At 32.3% G+C, this 21,117-nt stretch overlaps 1 protein-coding gene across 1 annotated transcript in view; it reads left to right on the top strand.

The window, feature by feature from the left end:
* The window catches only part of LOC100640592 (uncharacterized), a 32,860-nt gene extending 12,371 nt beyond the window's left edge, over nt 1-20,489 (top strand). The window contains exons 18-68 of the mRNA XM_020002640.1: nt 42-257; nt 441-842; nt 985-1,128; nt 1,192-1,288; nt 1,380-1,585; nt 1,637-1,822; nt 1,953-2,256; nt 2,308-2,437; nt 4,212-4,422; nt 4,472-4,593; nt 4,640-4,922; nt 5,031-5,363; nt 5,614-5,689; nt 5,755-5,888; nt 6,001-6,081; nt 6,235-7,335; nt 7,485-7,859; nt 7,940-8,176; nt 8,234-8,605; nt 8,682-8,963; nt 9,024-10,628; nt 11,028-11,184; nt 11,253-11,527; nt 11,601-11,786; nt 11,889-12,266; nt 12,316-12,417; nt 12,507-12,611; nt 12,669-12,791; nt 12,842-12,948; nt 12,991-13,108; nt 13,160-13,320; nt 13,415-13,653; nt 14,043-14,182; nt 14,285-14,599; nt 14,659-14,787; nt 14,845-14,897; nt 14,947-15,278; nt 15,386-15,522; nt 15,577-15,716; nt 15,881-16,001; nt 16,079-16,215; nt 16,262-16,328; nt 16,759-16,875; nt 16,921-17,045; nt 17,145-17,323; nt 17,427-17,515; nt 17,565-17,656; nt 19,401-19,511; nt 19,556-19,704; nt 19,820-20,130; nt 20,280-20,489. Of these exons, the coding sequence (XP_019858199.1) occupies nt 42-257; nt 441-842; nt 985-1,128; nt 1,192-1,288; nt 1,380-1,585; nt 1,637-1,822; nt 1,953-2,256; nt 2,308-2,437; nt 4,212-4,422; nt 4,472-4,593; nt 4,640-4,922; nt 5,031-5,363; nt 5,614-5,689; nt 5,755-5,888; nt 6,001-6,081; nt 6,235-7,335; nt 7,485-7,859; nt 7,940-8,176; nt 8,234-8,605; nt 8,682-8,963; nt 9,024-10,628; nt 11,028-11,184; nt 11,253-11,527; nt 11,601-11,786; nt 11,889-12,266; nt 12,316-12,417; nt 12,507-12,611; nt 12,669-12,791; nt 12,842-12,948; nt 12,991-13,108; nt 13,160-13,320; nt 13,415-13,653; nt 14,043-14,182; nt 14,285-14,599; nt 14,659-14,787; nt 14,845-14,897; nt 14,947-15,278; nt 15,386-15,522; nt 15,577-15,716; nt 15,881-16,001; nt 16,079-16,215; nt 16,262-16,328; nt 16,759-16,875; nt 16,921-17,045; nt 17,145-17,323; nt 17,427-17,515; nt 17,565-17,656; nt 19,401-19,511; nt 19,556-19,704; nt 19,820-20,130; nt 20,280-20,414 (11,727 nt within the window). The 3' untranslated portion in view covers nt 20,415-20,489. The remainder of the gene's footprint in view (nt 1-41; nt 258-440; nt 843-984; nt 1,129-1,191; nt 1,289-1,379; nt 1,586-1,636; nt 1,823-1,952; nt 2,257-2,307; nt 2,438-4,211; nt 4,423-4,471; nt 4,594-4,639; nt 4,923-5,030; nt 5,364-5,613; nt 5,690-5,754; nt 5,889-6,000; nt 6,082-6,234; nt 7,336-7,484; nt 7,860-7,939; nt 8,177-8,233; nt 8,606-8,681; nt 8,964-9,023; nt 10,629-11,027; nt 11,185-11,252; nt 11,528-11,600; nt 11,787-11,888; nt 12,267-12,315; nt 12,418-12,506; nt 12,612-12,668; nt 12,792-12,841; nt 12,949-12,990; nt 13,109-13,159; nt 13,321-13,414; nt 13,654-14,042; nt 14,183-14,284; nt 14,600-14,658; nt 14,788-14,844; nt 14,898-14,946; nt 15,279-15,385; nt 15,523-15,576; nt 15,717-15,880; nt 16,002-16,078; nt 16,216-16,261; nt 16,329-16,758; nt 16,876-16,920; nt 17,046-17,144; nt 17,324-17,426; nt 17,516-17,564; nt 17,657-19,400; nt 19,512-19,555; nt 19,705-19,819; nt 20,131-20,279) is intronic.
* Nucleotides 20,490-21,117: the final 628 nt, after the last annotated feature.

The raw sequence follows: 21,117 nt of genomic DNA, 5'->3' as shown, positions 1-21,117 counted from the left end.
TTGAGCTTATTCTAATAAAAATTTAGATTTTTTGAACGTAGGTTAAAAAATGTAATAAGGAAAGAGAAGAATTTGTTAAAGATATGGTGCTCTATAGGAAAAAGTATCAGCTGCTGTCATACATTAATACTCTGAAGCTTAAAGTCATTTATGATAGCCTTATTGGCCTCAAGGATATTGATAATCTTCTAAGAGATGTTGGCCTGTTCCTTAATTTGGATGTCAACTCTCATCCTCAACTGTATAAATGTCTTGAAGTTAGTCAAAACAAATGAGTTTTATATTGAACAGGCTGGAATTAGTTACTTTGTATTATTTTAAGTGTAACATCTCAAATGTATATTATCATTAATTGATGACATCATTCCTGTTATTGAGCATCTAAAAATTCTACAATGCATATAATAATGATAAAAGTCCTTGAAATTGTATTTTTATAGGGCCTCCAGAAAAAATATGATTCTGATGAAGTAAAGAAATTGTGGCATCCAGCAAGGCTGGTAGGAGAGTTCCTGAATGAATTTATCAGTCTTTCATCAGTTCAGCCTCATTTGTTGGACTTTATGAAACTAATGGATCTTAGTACCTTCTCTTTAACAGGACTTGGGGATCTTGTAACCTTTTCATTAATATCTGCTCTAAGCTGTAGCCACCTAGATCTACTGAGGCTCATTTATTGGACTTTTAATGAGAGCTTTCCAACCTTTCACCAGCTCTTCAGGTGCTCAGGGAGGACAAAGAAAGAGGATATTGAGTTATTCTTTGATCGTGTGAAACAGTGCTATAGCATTGATAAATATCTTGTATTAGGAGTCAATCTAATCAGTAATGACCTGCAACAAGTAAGAGCAATGAATTATCCTTTTACTTACTAGATCTTATAGCTTTATTTTAGCTTTGGATGATATTACAAATCATTATAATCAGCTAGCTTAATTGTCCTTTCTGCCCAATTTATATTTTTAATTATTACTTTTGGTGTAGATATTTTTGGAAAATTGTTCAAGCCTCAAAACTACAGTTACAAGTGAACATCACAATAGGAGACTCTCCATTTATCTAGTAGAGTATTCCTCTTCTCTTTTTCAACATATACCATGGATATCACAGTCAAACATTGCAACTATTGTAAGATGTCAAAAATTAAAATTATTAAAACTGAACAAACTTTTTATCTTTTTTTCTTTTTAGGATAATCTTCCCAATTTTGATTCAATGATTGAACAAATACAAAGTTGTAACATTGGAACAATCTTTAAAAACTTTGAAGTTGTTTATGGACAACATGGTATGTTATGTACAGACAGTTTACTACTTTATAATGTTAAATTTATGCATGAAATCAATTTTATATTGTTGATGCTTTATCGTACTAACAGGTAGTGGGAAGAGTTATTACATCAGGGACTGTATTAAAAAACACAGAGAAAACCACTCTGCTGGAAATAATTCTGCTAATTATGTAAAAATATTGAGCATTAACGAGACATTTAACAAGATACGATTTGTTAGAAGATTCAGAAACGACTCCTTGAACACTGTTGATGTGTTAATTTATTTGAATATTAATTTAGTTTGGCCACAGGTAAGTCCAGTTAGTTGTTATTATTAATTTAAGTATTTTATATTATTTAAGAGTAAAAATTATCAAGCACTGTTTGATGAGCTAGTGGATGAGATTAATTGGTTCTTTTTTGAATATTTTATTCTTCATTATGTTGAAGTCATAGAGTACAAGTCCAGTGATGGTTCGACCTGTACTTCACCAGAATGTTTGTCACTAATACTAACTAAAGGCACATCATTATCTGTCTATGTTGAAGTAATTTATTACAATTATATTTATTTATTTATATCCATTTATAAAGGAATTTCAAACATACTCACCTTATCATTTTACAAATCAAGTGTTACTCATTCTTTTGGCACACACTATGCATGTATTATAATAGGCACCATTCTGGGACATTCCTCTTATACAAGAAGCTATTGATCACAGAATATCCATCGAAAATTCTAATGATTTTTCAGATACATCATCAAGCCCCTTCTCTCTTGATAATACTGTGGCTTCAGTGGATGAAGAATCACTCAGAAGATCAGTAAAGAAATTTGATGAGATTTTTCCTGTTTTTGCCCTCCTTGGAAAGAAAACACAACCTCCATCACTTTATGATGTTAGCAGCAGTGGAGTCCAGTTAGTCTGTAAGTATCTCAAGGGATACCATGATAAAAACTTGGATCATCTTATGAAACGTATGTCCATTATCTTATACAATGCATAACTTTCTTTTCTAATTAAAACAGGTAATAACAAAATAATTAAGATTGATAGAATCATTGGTGAGGTGAAGCCAGACAAGTGCCACAAGCTTATTGGGCAGCACTTGCCCTCAACAGTGTCTGGTAACCAGTTGATGACAACAATCTACCTCAAGTAAATGAAACTAAAGGCCTTTTCACACTGGCCAAAGTAATGCGCATTGATGTGCATTAATTGTGTTCACATGAGAGTGGTTTCAAATTAATGTCACTCTCACTTCACCTCCTGAGGTGGATTGATGTGAAATGATGCACTTAGATTAATGTAAACCAATGACAAGAACACAAAATGATACATAATTCAGCTGATAGTGTGAACAAGATGAATGCGCATTATTTCAGCTGTATCAATAAAGCACATCAAAATGCTTTGAAAACTGTGCCAGTGTGTAAAGGCCTTAACACTCTCCTCTGCCTTTAAAATACTTAGTGCCCGTTTTCAGGTATTGATATTATATGCTATGTGGATAACTTGAGCTCATTAAAAAATTATTTTGTAGCTTTGAGCATTTTAGAAAACAAATCAATTTTTGAAGAAGCAAAGGTTCCAAAAATGCTCCAAATTTTTATAACATTTTTTATACATATTAACATTCTTATGCTATATAGAAGTTTGAGCTGTTTCTAAGAAATATTTTTTGAGTTTTGAGCATTTAAAGAAACGAGCCAATTTTTGAAAAAAACAAAAGCTATAAAACTTGGCTCCAAAGTCACCACTTTTAAAAATACATATTGATGTCATCCTTATTCCATGTAGAAATTTTAAGCTGTTCCAAAAAAATTTTCTGAATTATGGGCATTTTAAAAAGAAGCCAATTTTTGAAAAATACCTAGTTTTTTCAAAAAAGCTCTGAAATAACCCCCAATTTGTAGTACAATTTTGAATGTATATTGATGCCCTTATGCCACGTAGAACTTTTTAAGAAATAATTATTTTTTGAGTTTTAAGGATTTAAAGAAAGGAGCCAATTTTTCAAAGACACACAATAGCTCATGGCTTTTTCCAACAAATTGGCCCCTAATTTTGATTACATTAAAAAATACATAACTGATGTCCTTATGTTTTGTAAAATGTTTGAGCTGTTTCCGATAAATATATTTTTGAGTTATAATATATATGAGCATTAGGGATGTACCTAATATGCCAACATAGTTTCCAGCATGATGGGTGGGAACGTTATACCAGTATAGCTTAGTTATAATATATGCTATGGCGTCATTAAATTTAATAAAACATAAGACCAACCCCAGTTTGTTCTTATGTTGCTTGCAATGTAAATTTCCCTTCAATGTAAGGGTGAAGTTGTATAATTTCTTGTAAACCTACATGCCAGAATAAATGGAAAAACATATATAAATCATATCATATTAATAATAATTAAATAATTGTAATATAATAATAACCAATAGTAATCATGCCTGAATCAGCAATATTGCCCAATTTGAATAAATCAAGTCTAATATCAGTACAGTCTATCAAGTATCATTGCTGATCATGCCTGATACTCTGGCTTGAACCAGTGCAAAAACTTTTAATGATTGTATTACCAATATTATTGTATTGTGACTGATTGGCCAAAATGAATGATAGTACTGATTTCAGGACTGAGTCAGGCTAGCATCTATTTTGATTCAGATTTCAACTATTGGCTGTGTAGCCTTTAACTAAAAATGGCTGCCAGTCATCAGAAAAGATTGCAACTGACTCCATATAATTATTATTAGCATAAAAAGAGCACAATGGTAATAATTAAAAGCATAATGGATATGTTTGAGGCATGATATTAATCACATATAAATAGATGTATACTCCTTTTTATTGATGCACTTATATGTACTTATACTAATCAAAGCTCATAAATTTCAATTTTACTGTAAGCTGTTTATAGGTATATGGAAAGGCGCTGCCGTTTTATGGAAGATAGTGTTTTTTTTCAAAATAACGTTGGACTTCCTTACCCAGTTGTTGATGATGATGGTAAAAAGATTGGTGAATTTAACACATCTAAATTGAGATCAAATGTATTTGATATAATGCTACATGAGGTACCAAACTTTTGCAAACTTTCCATGTCAGGGTCCTCAAAATGCCACACACAAGTAATAAGAACTTTTTACAGAGCTTGCATTATAACTTTTTGCTTTTTAGCTTATTTATGATGTTAGAAATGGTGGAGGTACATTTAAATTATTTTGTTCAAATCCAGAAGAATTGTCTGACAAAAAATTGGAACAGTTGAAAAGTATTGGTATTGTCATACCACCCGATAGGTTAGTCATTAAAGCGTAAAAATCATGATATTACTGTTACTTTTAGAATACGTCTCAGCACAAAAATGTTTCATGAATACCTTTCATTTGCTTTAAATGTAAGAAAAGATGAAAAGGGTGAAATTGCTTTAATAAAGACGAAGAAGTGTGTTCTCACTAGTGATTTTGTTCACAAATTGCTTAACATCCATGAGAGGAAGGGGTGTGGCATGCCAGTAGTAATTGAAGGAGAGACAGGAGTTGGAAGTACATTCCTATTGGAGCTTCTGTCTTCACTTTGGAATCATTCGTGGAATGAGCAGTTGACTCTACAGAGAAGTCGATTTAAAGTTAGTAATTTTTGATATTAGATTATTATTTGTGGTTGTTGTATGTAGCATTATTATGATGCATTATTTATTATTGTTACAGATTTTTTTCATGTTCTTTTTACATAGATTTTTTTCAAAAATAAATTGTCCTTGCTTCAAAAGAAGGGTTCTTTTGATGAATCACAGAAGAAAGTTTTGAAAGATGCTTTTTTCCTTTTTACAGAACATAAAAAAATTGAGACTAATATGAAAAGTGCTCTTAATATTATTAGTGATCTACTGAAGTTTCAAGATCCATCAAGCTCAAGTGCTACTCTCCTTACTGCTTTAAAGAGCCAATTTAAAGTTAACATGTATGATCCCGTCATAGCAAGTCTTGAAATTCCACACGAACTGTGTAAAAAGGGCAGGGAATTTAGTGAACTCCTGACTTATGCACAAACAACTTGTGATGAAAATGTAAGATACTAGATATAGAAACAATGCATAATGGTCTGTAGTGAAATTGGCTCTAAAAAGTATTCTGCATGGCACAGTCAAAAATTTGTTGAGTTATGGTTGTCTGAAAAATTTGCTAACTCTGAAGATTGCACAATTACAAAAATGAAAGCACTCTTTGTTTTGATACATATCTTATGGTCATTAACATTGATAGTTAATTTGATTTATTAATGTTTGTGATCGCAAATATTATTAATTGAATTTTTAGACAATGGCAGAAATTGTTTGTGGTATTCTTTATGGTAGACTACGGGAAACATTCTATAAAATTAACATTCATTCAGGTAGCCACCATATTTAATTACAAATAATTACTTTGTGTATGTCTATTTTGTCTTGTTTGTTGTAGCTATCACTGCAAAAGAAGTTGAGGATTTCTTCTGTACTGTTCAAAAGCACGCTGAGTCTTTGATCTCTTATTATGAAGCGTTTATTAAGCATTCTCCTGAACTAAAGACACTTTATCGAAAGCCAATTTTAACAGTATGTTAATTGGTTACAGAAATAAATATATTTTATAGTTGTACAGTTGCACTATTTTGAACATACTTCTTAATATTTTTTCATTTGTGGCATTTTATTTATTTACATGTAGGTATTTTTAAATGAAATTAACACTTCATGTTGCCCTGGTTTTATGAAAGAGATTATTATTGATGGCATGATTGATGGAAGAGTGAGTTGTCTTTCAATGTTATTTATTCCCTGTGAAATAAGTGCATAGGTGATTACTTAAGTTTATAGCTAATTATTTAATCATTAATAATTATTTGATTAATTATTTTTGGAAAATGGTACATATCATTAACCATACTTTTATTATTTACAGTCTATTTCTACTTCTGGAAACATCTTCATAGTTGCTGCATGCAAACCTCATCAAGCCAATAGTCTAGCAGTTGTAACAAAATCAGGAAAGAAGCGTTGGTTTAATCCTACGTATTACGTTCAGAACCTTCCACCTTCACTCAAGCTTATAAGGTGGGATTATGGACAGTTGCAAAAGAGAGATGAAGAGGAATACATTAAGGAAAAGCTTCGTCTTGAATGTGAAGACATGCCTCAGCTAGAGTACACCTTTCTTGCTCAACAAATAGCTAAAGCACAGGAGCTTATCCGTTCTTTTGCCTGTGAGAATCTAATGCTAGAAGGTATAAATGAAGAAGATGCTAAACTTTTTGCTCAGAGCACAGTCAGTCAAAGAGACATTAAAAGAGTTTTTCAGTTGTACTCTTATCTCAAGAAATGGTTCACATGTGACACAAAATATGGACATGAGTCTGAATTTAGGATCTCTGTTCGTGCAGTTTTTATATCATTGGCACTAGTGTATTATTTTCGTTTGAGTGACGAAATTATAAAGTCTCAAAAAACAGTCCAACCTGGAGGAAAAGAAAAGAAAAGTTTTCGGAAGCGTTTTAAACAGATCATGCATGAAAAACGTACCATTGGAGAGTTTAGCATTCCCGTAACTTTTAATGAAGCATTGTCTAATGAGCTGACTTGGGTGTCTAAAAATATAGATTTACCCAAAGGTATAGCTCCCACTGAGGCTCTTAGGGAGAATATTTATGCTATCATAGTATGCACAATGACAAAAATTCCAGTTATTATTGTTGGCCCTACTGGTTCTTCAAAAACCCTCTCATTTAAAATTGTGGCAAAAAATTTTCTTGGTACAAAATCAAACAAGAAAATGCTTGAGACTTTTGAATCTTTTAAGAGCCTGGATCCTCAGTTTTATCAGTATTCCAGGAAATCGACATCGCATGAGATTGAGGTGGTTTTTCAAAGAGCAATATCACGACAGAAGGCCTTTGATGAAGGAGAAATCAAGAGTTTGTCAGTGGTACTGATGGATGAAGCTGATATTCCAGAGTATACCCATGAGTCTCTAAAAGTACTTCATTGCTTTTTAGATGATCCCAAGGTATGGTGTATACTGGTACATGTAGTATCAATACCAATACCTATGTACATGTGTAAACTAGCATATTTTTAATTTTACTTAAAATGCAAGTACAGGCATGCATAACAAAATTTTTTGTGATGGTATTGCTATTTGCATTTTTATAATAGGTTTCATTTGTTGGTTTGTTCAACACAGTACCAGATGCTACTATAACTAATCGTGCTATTAGTGTATATAGAACTGAAGCATCACATGAGGACTTGCTCCAGTTAGCTAGATTCTCATTCTGTCATGGTCAACCTGATGAGCGCATTAACGACAACATGAGCATCATTGAGGGTTTTATAAAAATTTATGAACAAATGATGAATCTTCCAGTTTATAATAGTTTCTTTGGCCTCAGAGACTTTATATGTTTTTTTACTGCTCTGAATACCACTGGTCAGCAAATAATTTCACCACAGTCAGTCGTGATGGCTCTTGAACAAAATTTTAGTGGGACAAATAAATTTGATGAACTTTTGAAAGCTTTCCTAGGAATTGTGAGTTTTTTTTTCTATTTTACTATTAAGCATAAATATAATGAAGTTAAGCTTTCTATATACTTTTTCCTTTCCTATAGATTGGTTCTAATCCCAGTCAACTACAAAAAAGGTCGCTAATTGATATATTGCGCACTAGCTTTATACAAAAGTCCCGAGACCTCAATTCTGAAAACAAAAATCGCTACAAGCTACTTATTGACAGCAGTGAGGACCAGTCGCTTGTCAGGCAACTTTTTAATTTTGGTATACTGAAAAGGAATGAAACCAGAATACTCTCTTGCTCTAAGCTACCAGGAGACAATGATTCACAAAAGGTGAGTGTAATTATCAATAGTATTATACATAAGCATAATACTATTTTTTATTTACAGTTATACACTGCAAGTGCCATTAGGCATTCTGTTACGCAAGGTCACACTGTTATGATATATCAAGCTGAAGAAATACAAGAATGTTTCTATGATCTCTTTAATCAGCACTTCACCTGCATTAATAGTACAATAAATGACGGAGAGAAGTCTTACTACTGTAATGTGGCTATTGGTCCAGTCATTAAACCAACTTGTGTCAGTCCATTCTTTAACTGTGCCATGATTATTAGGGAATCTGAAGTGTCACAAACTGAGAGACCTTTCCTTAATCGATTTGAAAAGTTTTCATTGACTCACAAGGTTCTACTTAAGGAATCTTTGTCTAAGCACAGTCAAAGCATCAGAAACTTTTTTGATTGCATGAGGAATAATGTGAGTTTTGTAGCTATAGTAACATAGAAAAAGAGCTAGAATTCTAAATTATGTGATATACATTTTCTTATTATAGATCATGAGTTTTGTTCAAAAGTGCAATGAGTCTAGTTTTTATGGGTTCACAAACCAAAATATTGATTCACTTTTGCTTTCAATTATTTCTTTGTCTGAGGAGGAAACTGATAGTAATTGTCCCTTAATAAAGCAAGAATTTTATGAGTGCAGAAGAAAATTGCTTTCAGATGAGGTTGATTCTAATGAAAAGCATCAGTGCCAGTGCAATACAGATGTAGGAGTTTTTGTGAGACAAATTGTTGATTGTTTTTCAAACAAATATAGAATAACTTTATCATTGGTTAGTTATTGTGTAATTAGTTAATATTTTATACTTATATTAACTACATATGTATATTAGGGACATTGTGAGGAATTTAGTGAATTAATTGAGCACTTAAATCATTGTGAAGAAGAATGGTTCAAGGCATTTTTTAAACAGTCCAATGCAAAAGAACGAGAGATTCGTGTTAAAAGGGATGTTGAATATTTAAATGAAGCAATTATCTCGTTTAATGAACCTGAAAACTTCGTATATCATTTACTGAGTAAATTAATGACCATACATCTCATCAAGCAACTCCTCTACCTAATGACACCAGAAGCACTCGTCATGCATAGTGGAAAAATAGAAAATTACTATAAATCATGCTATCTTATTCACCAACACCATTTTTCACTTAGCAATATTATTAAATGTCAAATGGAGGAAAGCAAAAATGTTCAAGTAGTCAAAAAGTTCCTTTGCTACACGCGAACATCACCCGTCCTTCTTGAACTTATACCAGCACATTTCTACATCAAATCAAGAACAGAAGAAGAAGAGAAAGATCAGCAATTGCTAGCTGAGTTTTTTGAGATGAATTCTGATCAAATATATACATACATAATCACAAAATTGACAAGTCAGGAGAAATTAAATACAATTTTGAACCATTTTTTCTTGTCTTCTTGTACCATTCTCCTACTCTCTGCTGACATGAATGAGCTACACAAAGACACTATTAACCACACAAGGCTACTCATTGAAGAGGCAGAGCTAACTCGAAAAGAGCTTAATGCCAACAAACTTATATTTCTTATACTTCATTTCCCTACCAACATGTTTTACTCTCATTGCTATCCTTCAATATTTCTAAGTGGTTGGAGACATATCTACATGGATATGATTGGACAGACAAAAACAACAACAAATACAAATGTGGAAGAGTGGCTTAAAATATGTCTTCTTCGAAAGAATACAACAAAAACTGTAAAGACAAAAAGTTTTGTGCCAGATTCCATTTTAAACTTGTGGATTGAAGAATGGCTTCCCATGATTGCAAATAGCATTCCTATACAATATATAAATGATTTTTCTAGTGAGGCAGATGCTAAGAATTGTTGGAAAAATCTTCTTATTGATTTGAAAGTTGACAGCGTGATAAAGAAAAGATTTAATAGTTACTGGCAAAAAAGTACCATGTATGAGCTGTCTCATCATGCAGCTAATTATGTAGTTACATATCACTCCACTTGCTCTCTTTCTAGTACCATAGAAGCTACCATACAATCTAGTTTCAAGAATTTTGTTCTTTACTTTCTGTTCATGATTAATCAAAACATGGCAATGCATACTGTAATGGGTCAAGGAGATGGAGAAAGTTTTGTGGATCCTTTTCTTAAAATACTCTCAGTTCTTCCACTTCCTAAGTCCCTTGAAGAGATCAGGCTAGAGCTCACTGTTCTCAATTATCCCGTATTACTCTCTTTTGACAGAAAGAACATTGTGCCTCACTTTCCATTTTTTCCAGTTGTCTACAAATCAATAGAAGCACTCGTCAACAAGGCTCTTTGCTCTGTACTAGAACCTCTAGAGCTAGCAGTGGCAGAAGATGAGACAGAACAAAAGTTAGAAGGAGTAACTTTGACTGGAACAAAAAAGAAAATTGAAGAAACAGTAAAAATGATCGCAATATTAATTAAGGTTAGTATTATAGTATACAATTAGTGTACACACTTTATAGACCTTTCCCACCAATGCAGTGTTTAGCAATGAATATCATTAACGAGCCGCCATGTTGTGGGATAGATGTACAAAGACGAATGGGCAAAAAGTGAGACTTTTCCCATTTTCCTTTTAAATGCAAGCTCTAGTTCACACAGAAATGCTCATTGCACATTTGTTGTATAATTTTAGTTATCATACTGCAATTTGGTCTTTGCTTTCGTAGTTCTCTTGGAGAAAATAAAGAAATAGTGCTTTTAGTCCATCCATCACTGTACATCTATCCCACAAAATGGCGGCTCGTTAATGATATTCATTGCTAACGCTGCATTGGTGGGAAAGGTCTATAATAAATACCATTTTAATATTATACTTTAGGAAGATGACAGCATCATTAAAGTTGTGGTTGAATTGCTGAAATATGCTCAACTTTGGGCTGCATATTTTAATGATGCAATAAGAAAGCAACTGGACAGAACTGTTGGGATATTTTCTAGGAATTGCCTGCAACAGCACCTGGCTCATGTCAATTCAGGTAACACTATGATACTTGTTGCACTGCCAAAGTGCTTATAATTTAATTTTTGTGTCCTTTTATTTTAGATAATGTTCCATTGAAGTTGGCTCAACTGCATTATCACTTACGAGTTTCATGGCTAGATGCTGACTCACTTTCTTTGCTAAGAATACTTGATGAGTGCTCAGAAATCATGCCTAAGCACTCAAGTTTAAAGCAAAAGTTAGATCTTACTGATAAAACATTAGTGGTTCAGCACATCATTGAAATACTTTATGATGGTCTTTTGATTTTATGTTCCAACCCAAGCAGTGAGTCCAAACTAAAGATGAAGAATCTTGGAAGTCTCTTTTACAGAATGGTAAGTACTTTGAAGAGCTGCATGCACTTGCTTAATGGCATAATGATATAATGATCATTTTGTTCTTCAACAGATGAGCTTATTCAAGCTTCATTCCACAAGTGTATTTTCTTCTCAGCTGAAGAGCAAGTGGATCATATTGTGTGTTGCTTTTCTTGTTAATCATATGATAACAATTGATTCGAAAAACATCTTTGCTATTTCACCTGAAAATTTTGTCACTGAAATTACAAAGAGCCTGAAAGCTGCAATTGATTCTGTAAGTATTTAAGAATTGTAATTATACACACGGGAAAATTGTGTAATTTTTTAGCATTTATATTACAGTTTATTGTTAAAACTACACGTATACTATTTCTAGGGAAATATCATTGATTTGACTGTATTGATTGACACTGTTGTAGTCATTACCTTTAAAAAGGAAAATGTACTGAATTTACTTCATGATCAAACCTATTATCCAACGTTACCTTTCTATTCCATCATTGAAACCATAATCAATCACTACATAACGTTTTATTATGATGACATCACTCTAGAGACAATGGCTTATATCTTTTCTATCATTGGCTTGGTTGTCAGTAAATGCACATCTGAAAGAATGAAGCGTACTGCAGCTATGTATAAGCATATGTTCTCTCTCTTATTATTGAAAGGGAGTATTAACAGCAATGCTAAATTAGAAGCATCAGTTAAAATGGATGATGAAAATAACCCTCTTCTTTTATTTACCAACAAAGTTAGCCTAATAATATTGAATATTTGTAAAAATAATAATTAAATTTTAGGTAAGGAATGGCCTGTGCTATGCTATCAATCAAGGATCTAAAAAAGAGTTTTACAGAGTAGCTTACTTCAAATGCTGTCCCAAAATGATATCACAAAGCAAAGTAATGCCGCCATATTTGCAACATTCACAAATTCTTATGTACCAGAGAACTTTGATGCATAAATTGCATAATTTATGTTTGCTGTGTAGGGTTTGCTCCAACATGTTTTGTGTGATATGTACTTTGAGACTAGTTTGGACAGACTGTATGGGGAAAGCCACAAATTCAAAGAGCTTATGGCACATTATCAAAAAGTACACTATTGACAATTATTAGAGCAGTTAATATTTTATTTAAATCATATCTCATAGCTTAATGGCTGTACAACTGGTCCTTTGTCTACAATAGTTGATGTCGAAAGACAAGTTGTGGTTCATGTGACCATTAAATCTCTTTCAATCACTATACTGAAGACTGAAAATGAGAGACAAGTGGTATATTAACTTTATTATGCCATAACTGTGGTGCCAATTTGTTCTCATAGTTGGCCGATGCTTATGATGGCTTGAATAGTATGCTTGAAGAAAGTAACAACCTAGTTATGAAAGGAAAGAAGGATTTGACTGGTAATGGTCTGATCTTACTTATGAGGTATAACTCTAATTTAAGTATGGCTAATTCATTTCACTGTAGGTTGTTCTGTGCTTGTAAGAGTGAAAGAATATTATTCTCTATGATGACAACACAGTTTCAATCAAATCTTCATGACTATCATTGCCTTCAACCAATTCACAAAGTCCTTTCTCTAGAAGTAAATGTTATATAACTTTTGGTGCTACTAATTCAATGTGTTTTCTTGTAGAATCTTTCCTTTCCAGATGAGCTACCCCTATTGCTGTATTTTAAAAATAAGCACTCCAGCAGGCATGCAATATACACACAAATTCACAGATCAATTGTGTCTATTATCAAATTCAATGGCCAGAAAGGAGTGGATGATCTTATGAAGGTTGCTTTGTCTTGGTATGTAATATTTACTTCTTGTATATATAATGATATGAAAATTACTTAATTGTACTAATATTGATAAGAGTTTTCATTTTTATTATATATATAGTTACAGTAATAAGACCTCTACCGATAAGACAAAATGGACGTTCAACATGTCCATTTTTATTGCTATATATAAGGAGGTTTTTCCAACTAATCCAAGGGCTGCAGTAGTTAAAAGAGTATTGCAAGATAGTGTCAGTCAGTACGTTGATAAGGATCTCTTTCTTCCCTTTTTAATGTGGATTGTTGACCCAAGCAATGCTGGTACACCGTCTGATAGACTGAAAGACTTCTTTGTCAAAAGTAATTTACAGTTATAGCCCATAATATACCTTCATCAATCTGTGTGTGGAATGATACAAATTTTTATGTGAATTTACAAAGTGTGCATATTCAATACACCATACTAACCTATGCACAAGACATTCTTTTGGTACCACATTGTTACAATCAAAACATGAGCTAGTATAGTACAGCACATACAGGCACAATGCATAACTATGTAGCATGCTTAAGTGTAGTATCAAAAGTAGATGATGCTGTACTCTTTATTGTATTATTACTACAATTATTACACCTTTGTGGGGACTACAGTTATTATAGAAACCATTTGGGTTTTGCCCTCAGGTTCCAAATAGCTGTAATCCCTCCAAATCAGTGTATAACCTATGTGTATATGTGAACCCAATTAGGCGAGGGGGACAAGGAGCATGTGGAGTGCTTAATAGAATTGGCTGCAATTTTGTTTGGTAATGAAGAGAATTGCTGTCATCTTTGGGAACATCTCTTTTCAGCTCAGAATATTAATCCTACATTTGTACCTGGAACTATGGTAAGCAGAGCTGCTGTAATTTAATGTCTCTTTTAAGTACTGAGTCAAGCATATTTTATTTTTAGTATTAAATTTTAGCTATTGTTTTTATCCACTGCATAGGAGACTGGGAGTATTGATACTTATTATTTTGATGTTGTGCTTCCAACAAATCAAACTTTTCGTTTTACAAAAAGGAAGAGCCTAACGCGCTATTCTCTGATATTTACTCAATGGATGAACTATGGGCTACTTTGTTTTTTGATTGCTGTTAAACCTCACATTATCAAGTCTTCACCTTTTGATCAGAAGCCTAATATTGTTTTACTGTGTCTTAAAAGGCTAAAAGATTTATGGGATATGCTAATGACTGAGTTCAATTTGTCACGTGAAGAAAGGAAAAGACTTGTCAGTATTGGGATTCAGAATATGTACACGGTAATGAACAAATAGGATCAAAATTAATTATGGAAGCTATGTTATTGTAATATTAATAGGCATTGAGCACTTTTAGATTTGATAAAACCTGGAGAACCCTCAAGCAATTACCAGACAAAGATAGTCTTGCTCAGTATGAGTGTATTTTTCATAATGAAGTCTTTTTGCAAGCATGGAGGTTGATGAAGGTATCACTTTTTTAGTGTATGTTTGTACTTCAAATTTTTAATACTATATCAATGTAGTCTCCTCAAATCAAATTTTCAACTTTTGGTAGTACAGTTGGTGAGGTGATGAGGTAAGTATAATTATATTATTGTTGTTAATATATTATTAATTCATGTTAGGGAGTTATCTAGGAGTGTTCCTGAGTTAAATATTTGCCCAGCCAAGAATGGATTCTTATATTGCATCCTATTCTCAAATAATCTCTACAATGTAGACTCAAAGCTCTATGTCCTCTATCAGTTCCTGTTGAGACGCCCAGCACTAAATGCTGGTGCTCACCTCCTACCTGTTCTAATAGATCTTTACAATTGGATACACTCTCAAACATGTTACATGGTTACATTGGATGTAGCTAAAAGTACTTCAACTTTTAAAGTCTTGACGTCCATCCTTCAGCAACATTTTCCTGACCAAGAGGAGAAAAGACTAGGCCAGTTGCATCAAATCAAAGGTAACAGAATGAATAATGTTACTGTTTCTTACCTGAAATACTACATGCTATAAATGCAAATAGATAACATGAAAGCTAATAATAATTTTCTTCTATTGTATTTATAGAAATGTATGATCACTACACAATGCTTTCCTTAACTGAAGAATCAAGCTTGGAAACATTCAGCACTGAAATAACATTTCACGACATGGTGTCAACTGATTATGCAAAGGGTATACTGTACAGAATCATAATTCAAATAGTAAGACTATACTAAATTCAGCACGTTACTAAAAAATTTGTGTTGTTATGATAGGTTGACAGTTACAATCGTTTCCTTGAGATTGTTTATACTCATTTTTCTACAAGTTATCATTTTGTGAACTACAAGCCACAGTTTAAGATACCAATCTGGGAGATTACACAGCACACTTGCTCATTTGGAGTATCAAAAAAGTATATCAGATTGTGTCAATTCTTGCAAAAAATATAATTGTTAATTAATCAAAATTATTTTAAATTTTGCTATTACTCTATATAGCATAGAAGGAATTCATGTTATACTACAGTTACAATGCATTAATTAACTATGTGTACACATTTTTGTATCTTTTACACAGTTGTTATGATGTTAGTGATTTACAGACTATTATTGAGAATTACCAGTCATTTGATGTCAATATTAATCTTTATGATAACTATGAACTTGATCCTTCTATACCATACAATGTCATGCCTGGGGTAAGTATCATATAATGTGAATAAATTATGATTTTTAATTATAATGCTGCACAAATATATTTTTATTACCTTTGTAGGTGTATTTTCTTGAAGGTATTCAAAGTGAAGTTGTTCAAAAGTTCATAGTACATAAGCAGTTTGTGGAAAAGAATGGGTTCTTAAAGCGTTTTGCCTTCAGTGAATGCTCCACTTGTGAAGAAGTTTCTAGAGAATTGTAAGTAAAGTTAATTATTAACGATATTTCTAAGTTCAATTTTTAGGTTTTATACAGCAACATATGGCTATAAAGACACAGTAGAAAGGCTTAGCCGTTATCCTTCACTTATGGTGAGCTATCATTATTAGAGAATTAAGTTATTATTAGTTTCCTATTTCATTTATTGCTAGAGCATATACATGCACAATGTGTACCATAATAGCATACATATACTATGTAGCAGGAAATTTTGGAGGGAATTGAATTTGGCGAATTCTGCGTTTTGATAGCCATTTGCAAAAATTAAATCTGCGATTTTGAGCCATTATATGCATGCTCAACAGTACGTGGCCACAAATTTACCAAATTAAAATTTGCCAATCATCAAAATTTAGCAATTTGCCAAATTTTAGTCCCTCCAAATTTTCCCGCTGTACAGTATAGCCTTTATACATGTGTACAGCCTTGAGATGTGTGCCAGTTCATGGCCAATTGCCACTTCTATTGGCATAACTTTTGTAATTTTTGCTCACTTTGCTCATTTACAATATTCTATTTTAGGCTACACTGACAAAGATGGAGCTACATGAAATTGAGACTGTATTTCATTCTCTATCTTATGATGGGCTTTTGAGTGTTTGTGGTGGCCTTTGCTTATTATTGAAGATGCTACTAGAGGTATAATCAAGAGTGTGTGATGTGTTCAATTTTATTATTTTATAGAAATCTAGTCAAGGAGAGACTGGAATTGATAAGCTCACAATAAAAAGTTTCTTAAATAATTATTATAAAATTAAGATTGATGATATTGGTATTTTATTGTGTGCTGCTGATAAAATCAGATCAGGGTAAGCCTGCATGCATGTACACAGCTGATTAGTACCACATAAATAATTGCACATTTTACTCTTGATACATGTGTATATATTTTTGTTTTCTATTTTTAGACTTCTTATGAACCAGTACAACTATTTGTCTGAGACTCATGTTGCACATGTGAAAGATATATCTGAGTTGTTCCACGAATGGGTTAAGATTGGCTTTTATGACTTCAGTCATCTTCCTTTCGATTTAAAAGTTAATCTTAATCAAAAAGAAGAAATATTGGAGAAGATTGAAAATGAAGGTACATTGAATTGTTTACATATGAGTCTGACTGTTTGAATACTCATGCTTGCATGTATTAAATATTTTAATCATAAAATAATTATATTGTGTTATTATTATAGATGAAGAGACTGTTAAAAATGCTATTCATCAATTATTTGCAATGGAGAGGCTAATATGCTACAAAGCCACTGATGATAGATCTACTAAAGTATAGACTAATAAACATTAATTCAATGTATGTTTTTTAATTCGAATAGATTTGTGATGTCAATAAAGAGAGGAAATTAAATTCATACATCTTTTCTCTATCAATTAAATACTATGTTCATCTCCAATTGGCATTAAGAAGGTATATGTACATACATATTATTATTCAAATAATTTGCCATAAAGTAATTATTATATATCACTTAAGTTTTACAGAATAGCCATTTTAAAGATGCTGCTCACCCTCTCTGAATTAATTCTTTCTTAACAACATAACATAAATATACATGTACTTATGCTGCATAGAAGATTATGACCAAAATTGTTTTTAAAGTTCCTCAGAAATTATGACCAAAAACCATACAGGGTATTTTGTCAAAAAATGGCTGGGAAAAAATTCTCCATCTTTATAACTTTTTGATGCATATAAATGTTCGTATGTTGTGTGGCATGTTTGAGCTGATTTTTATCAGATTTAAATTTTTATGAATTTTAAAGTTGCTTCAAAATTGGGTCAAAGATTTTGTACTTGTTAAGGACATTTGCCAAGTTTTATCTAAAATAAAAATGGAGAAAAATTTTCACTTTAATGACATTTTCTGGTGCAGATGCATGTACTTATGTTGTATATAAAGTTTGAGTTGATTTTGATCAAATTTGGATTTTTTTACAAATTTTTAAAATTGCTCTAAAATTGCACAAAAGACAAGAGTCGTTGGCCAAATTTCATCAAAAAGGAAAAGGAAAAAATCAATAATTTTTTTGCATAACAATGCACTTATGTTGTGTAGAAAGTTTGAGCTGATTCTGATCAAAATTAGATTTTTTACAAATTTTTAAATTGCTCTAAAATTGGGCAAAAGACTTAGTGGCAAAATTATATCAAAAATGAAAAGGAAAGAATGTTTCACTTTTATTACAGTAACATATACATGTATTTATGTTGTGTGAAAAGTTTGAGCTAAAATTAAATTTATTTACAAATTTTAAATTGTTTCAAAAATTGAGTCAAAGACTTCTCTTAGTTTAGTGTCATTGGTCAAATTTTTTTATCAAAATGAAAAAGAGAAATTTTTTTATTTTTATTACATTTTGATACATATATAATACATGTACTAATAATGTTGTGTAGAAAGTTTGAGACAACTCCAATCAAAATTTTTTCAAATTTTTTAAGTTGCTCCAAATCGGGCAAAAGACCCTATATACAGGGTCATTGGCCAAATTTCATCAATAAATGAAAAGGTTGGATTCTTTCCATTTTAATAATTTTTTTGGATGGATATACTGTATAGTGGGTTTAATTCGAGAATAATAATTTTTGCAAATGGCCCATATCAGAATTAATTTTCTCAAATGGCCCATATCGGAACTAATTTTCGCAATTTGCCACTTTTCTGCCATCTTGTCCCATTTTAAAATGATTCTCAAGGAATTTAATTTTGTGAATCTTCAAAAATTTGCAAAATTCGCTAAATTTATTATCCTTGGAATAAACCTGCTATACAGTACATGTTCTAGAAAGTTTGAACTGATTCCAGTCAAAACTTTAATTTTTAAAGTTTCTCAAAATGTATGGGCCCAAGTATTTTATCAGAAATAGATTCACCATCTCATTGTTATTTCATGAAACATGTCCATGTACATATTTGAACCTATAATGTACATGCACCAGAAAAAATTCTCTCCTTAGTCTTACTAGCCAGCCTCTCCCACCGCAAGTAGGAAGTGGTGCTCCCTCCTCACAACAGGAGGGGCTGGCTACATGAGACCATTCTTTCCTTGACAAAATACCCTGTACTATAGTGCACTGAGTTGTAGATTGCCTAGATAATAAAAGGCTGTCTTCCTTTGTTATCATTTTTATTATTTTTTATTTTACACAGGAGGTTATTGCATCTTCTAGAAACAAGACAGAAAGAGCAACACAATGTGACAATGAAGCAAAAAGTAGACAATGCAATAATTGACTCTCCCCCTTCTCCTAATTTTACAAGGTAAGTTAGTTAATTTATTGAAAAAGGTTGATAATGGACACTAGCCTTTCTAGAATTTTAAGTATTCAAGATAGAGCTGCTGAAGATGCAGTTGTTGAGGAGTTAACCATTAGCACTGACAGTAATACAGCGGGAGCTTTTGCTCCTAATCCTGCAATGCCCAAGCAACATCCCAGTTCATACATGATAGAAGGTAGCATGTTTATTACAATATTATTTAACATTTCTTGATAACAGTACAAATTTGCTAGTTGCTACCTGTAGTATACACTTGTAAAAGTAATTGCATTAATAGCTTTTTTGTATAGATGAGGATCTATCAGAAGCAGCTAGCAAACTTACAGAAACTGATGTTGCTCAACTATTAAAAAGAATGGGATTGCATGATAGTGCTGAATTTGTTCAGACAACTGGAATCAGTGGAGACATAGTCTACTCCCTTTTGACTATGCCATCGCCAGATTTAAAAGAACTACAAATACCCAACAGAATTTATGAACTGAGGTTCCAGGTTCAATTTAAAAGACTTTTAGAGAAAAAAGAGCTGGAGCATGTGTTTTCTTCTGAACTGTTAGCACAATTTTTGATGGAGAATAAACGATTTAGTCAATATGCAAAGGTAGATTGTTAACTTGGTACTGCTAAAAATAATTTACTGCCAGTTTGAACATTGTTGTTTGTTTAGCCTCAATTAGCAAAACTTAATTTTTGAATTTAGCTAATGAAAGTATTTGTATGTAAAAATAATAGATTTATTCACTTTTGTAGGTCGTTCGAGAAAATGAACTTGATGGAGAAATGCTGTTGCTTGCAAGTGATGATGTCTATCGTGACCTTGGCATTTCATCACTCTACCAGGCTTTAATTAAAAAAGAACTTCAAAAGAAATTAAAAGATTTTTAAAATCATTGTTTCATGATTTTATGAATTCTAGTTATAATAATCAGTGTTGCAAGTTGTAAAAAACAATTGTAGGCATTCATAGATACTAGACAATGGCCTGCTGTGTTTCTGATCTTCTGTACTCAAAGACGACTCAATCAAAGCTTATTTGAGGTTTAATTGTTGTTGTCCAGGGCACTCTATTAAGAGTAATGTACTGATGTGATGATCAGCATATTTTGCAATGAATTTGAAACTACTAGATGTGGTAATAAAAGAGCATAGATATTGCCTCTGCAGTCAAAAGCAATGGTTGTTGTTTACTGAAGAACTCCCAAAAGTACTGCTCTTACATTGACATGTGCCTTTATGACTGGACCTTATTACCAAGCGCTAGCGCTTGGTATGTAGGGTTGAGTTGGACGAGCGCGCCCCCAAAATGGCTGCCATCCCAGAAGCATTGAGCCCTTGTAATATCTTTAGAAACTCTTTGTGGCTTATCTGACAGTCCAAATGTCCTTTATAATTTCATCAAAACATTTCAGTGTTATCAAAAGTAGTAAAAAACTTCCATAAGATAGTTTTACGGCAAATGAATGCATGCATGCCTGCATGCACCAAATGTTCAGGTTTCTCCTTCTTCTTCTTCTTCCACAGTTAAGTAAGAACTAGTCCTACAGTTTTTATCCTAGAAATATGATTTTTGCCCCATTGTGATGCGTTT

This window comes from Amphimedon queenslandica, unplaced genomic scaffold, assembly GCF_000090795.2.
Source record: "Amphimedon queenslandica unplaced genomic scaffold, v1.1 AMPQUscaffold_12870, whole genome shotgun sequence".
Lineage (NCBI taxonomy): Eukaryota > Metazoa > Porifera > Demospongiae > Haplosclerida > Niphatidae > Amphimedon > Amphimedon queenslandica.
Note: the sequence above shows the minus strand (reverse complement) of the source record. Positions and strands in the feature narration are given on the sequence as shown.